The 1,649-nt window shown below is 52.9% G+C and overlaps 1 protein-coding gene across 1 annotated transcript; it reads left to right on the plus strand.

The window, feature by feature from the left end:
* Positions 1–668: 668 nt before the first annotated feature.
* Positions 669–899, plus strand: BESB_018730 (uncharacterized protein; the record flags this gene model as incomplete). Its single annotated transcript, XM_029360588.1, has 1 exon — positions 669–899. The coding sequence occupies one exon, from the start codon at positions 669–671 to the stop codon at positions 897–899; it is 231 nt and encodes a 76-aa protein (XP_029216564.1).
* Positions 900–1,649: the final 750 nt, after the last annotated feature.

A 1,649-nucleotide genomic window follows, 5' to 3' on the forward strand; every position in this document is an offset into this window, starting at 1 on the left:
AAAGGCAGGATTAGTCAGCGCATTCAAAAAGAGCCCCTGATGCTTTATCGAGATTTAGAGCAGCCAAACGAAGCGTTCAGTGAAAGGAGAACGGACTGAAGGCACTGGGACAGCGCACCACTTGGGATGAAGCCGTCAGCTCATCCAAACTTGTACCTGCTGGTAGCTTCCGCGGACAATCTAAACACCCTCTCTGAATCCAAGGTGAAACGATTCAACTCAAGCTGCCAGCTACGCACCGAGTCCGCGGGGGCAGCGGGACGCTCCCAGTACACATCTTCCTCGACAAGAAAAGCGTGGGAATTTCTACAGATCACATGCGATACCTCTTTCAGCTTCGAGATGGCACCACGATGAAGCGGGCCCTATTCTGACAACCTTTCTCGGATGGACAAAGAGCCTCTCTCTGTCTGTACCTCCCAAATTCAGGAACTCTACTAGGGGCGCACCAGAACACAGTAAGGCAAGCCTTCCGCACATGGGACCGGACTTCTTGTTATGTGCTTCAGCGGGACTGCGGCCTACAGCTGGTGACGTCCACAGTGAGTACAACGGCAAGGGTGACAATGGACAAACAGGATTACCTCGGAGCAGTACGGATGCATCTTCAACAAGTCAAGGAGGGCCCTGCTACAAGAGCGTTGCGGCCCTCCCGCAACCTTTCGCGCATGCGCTGGTCCCCTGTAACGTACCCTCCGGACATCAACCGGAGGCGCTCACGCGACCGAGTCCCTCCTCTCGGCAATCCGATCAAGAGTGCCAGACTTTCGTACTGCAACAGGGCGTCGGAACGACTCAAGGCAGAGGCGACGAAACATAGAACGTGGAGGCCGGAAGATCCGACCAGGAACTTTGAGCGCAAGATCCCGAACTCCATCACCCTCAACACAGGAGTTTAGGGCTTCTTCCATCGCCTTCCTCAGTGCAGTATCTTTCGGAAAGCTCAACACCAATGCTCATTCTGCACCACGTCAGGAGGGGACAACGGACTTCATCTTGCACGGGTCTGTCGCCGGCCTCCTTCCATGTTGCTCGAAGAGCGCAACGCCCTAACCCGTGAGCATGGAGGATGGAGGGTGTTTTTGGGCTCGTGACACAAGTCAGACCCCTTTTTTTCCCCTAGCAAGCATGAGTGAGCCTTGTTGTTTTAACGAAGCATGACAACTATCAGGCACTCCATTTTTCCTCGGCTCCAAAATGACACTACTCCGGCGCACCAGCCTAAGCACCAACTCCGCAAATCTTACATGCCGGGAGAAGGAGGGAACCGATCGCGATGCGTGTTGTGGAGGCAAACAAGCAGTGTTCCGCTCGCGAATCACACTCTCAGTTTAGGGTGTCCGGCATTCGTCATCATCACTGATGAAAGTGCAGCTAGGTTTTTTCTCCAACCTCCATTCATCACAAACGTGTTTAGACATTACGGACTAGAGTGTAGGGCACATGCTCAGCATGAATGTGAGACACATATATAAGGTGCGGTTACAGGCAAGATGCTGCGAGTAAGCACTACGAGACCCAAGCAAATCTTTCTGGCAAGTTGTGGCGAACTCTCCTATCCTAGCTCTCTCTGGACGACACGAAGATGATGCCTGAAGGCGATTGAGTCTACTGAATTGCTCGGATTGACACTTTTCGACCGTCATAAA

Source organism: Besnoitia besnoiti, chromosome X, assembly GCF_002563875.1.
Source record: "Besnoitia besnoiti strain Bb-Ger1 chromosome X, whole genome shotgun sequence".
Classification (NCBI taxonomy): domain Eukaryota; phylum Apicomplexa; class Conoidasida; order Eucoccidiorida; family Sarcocystidae; genus Besnoitia; species Besnoitia besnoiti.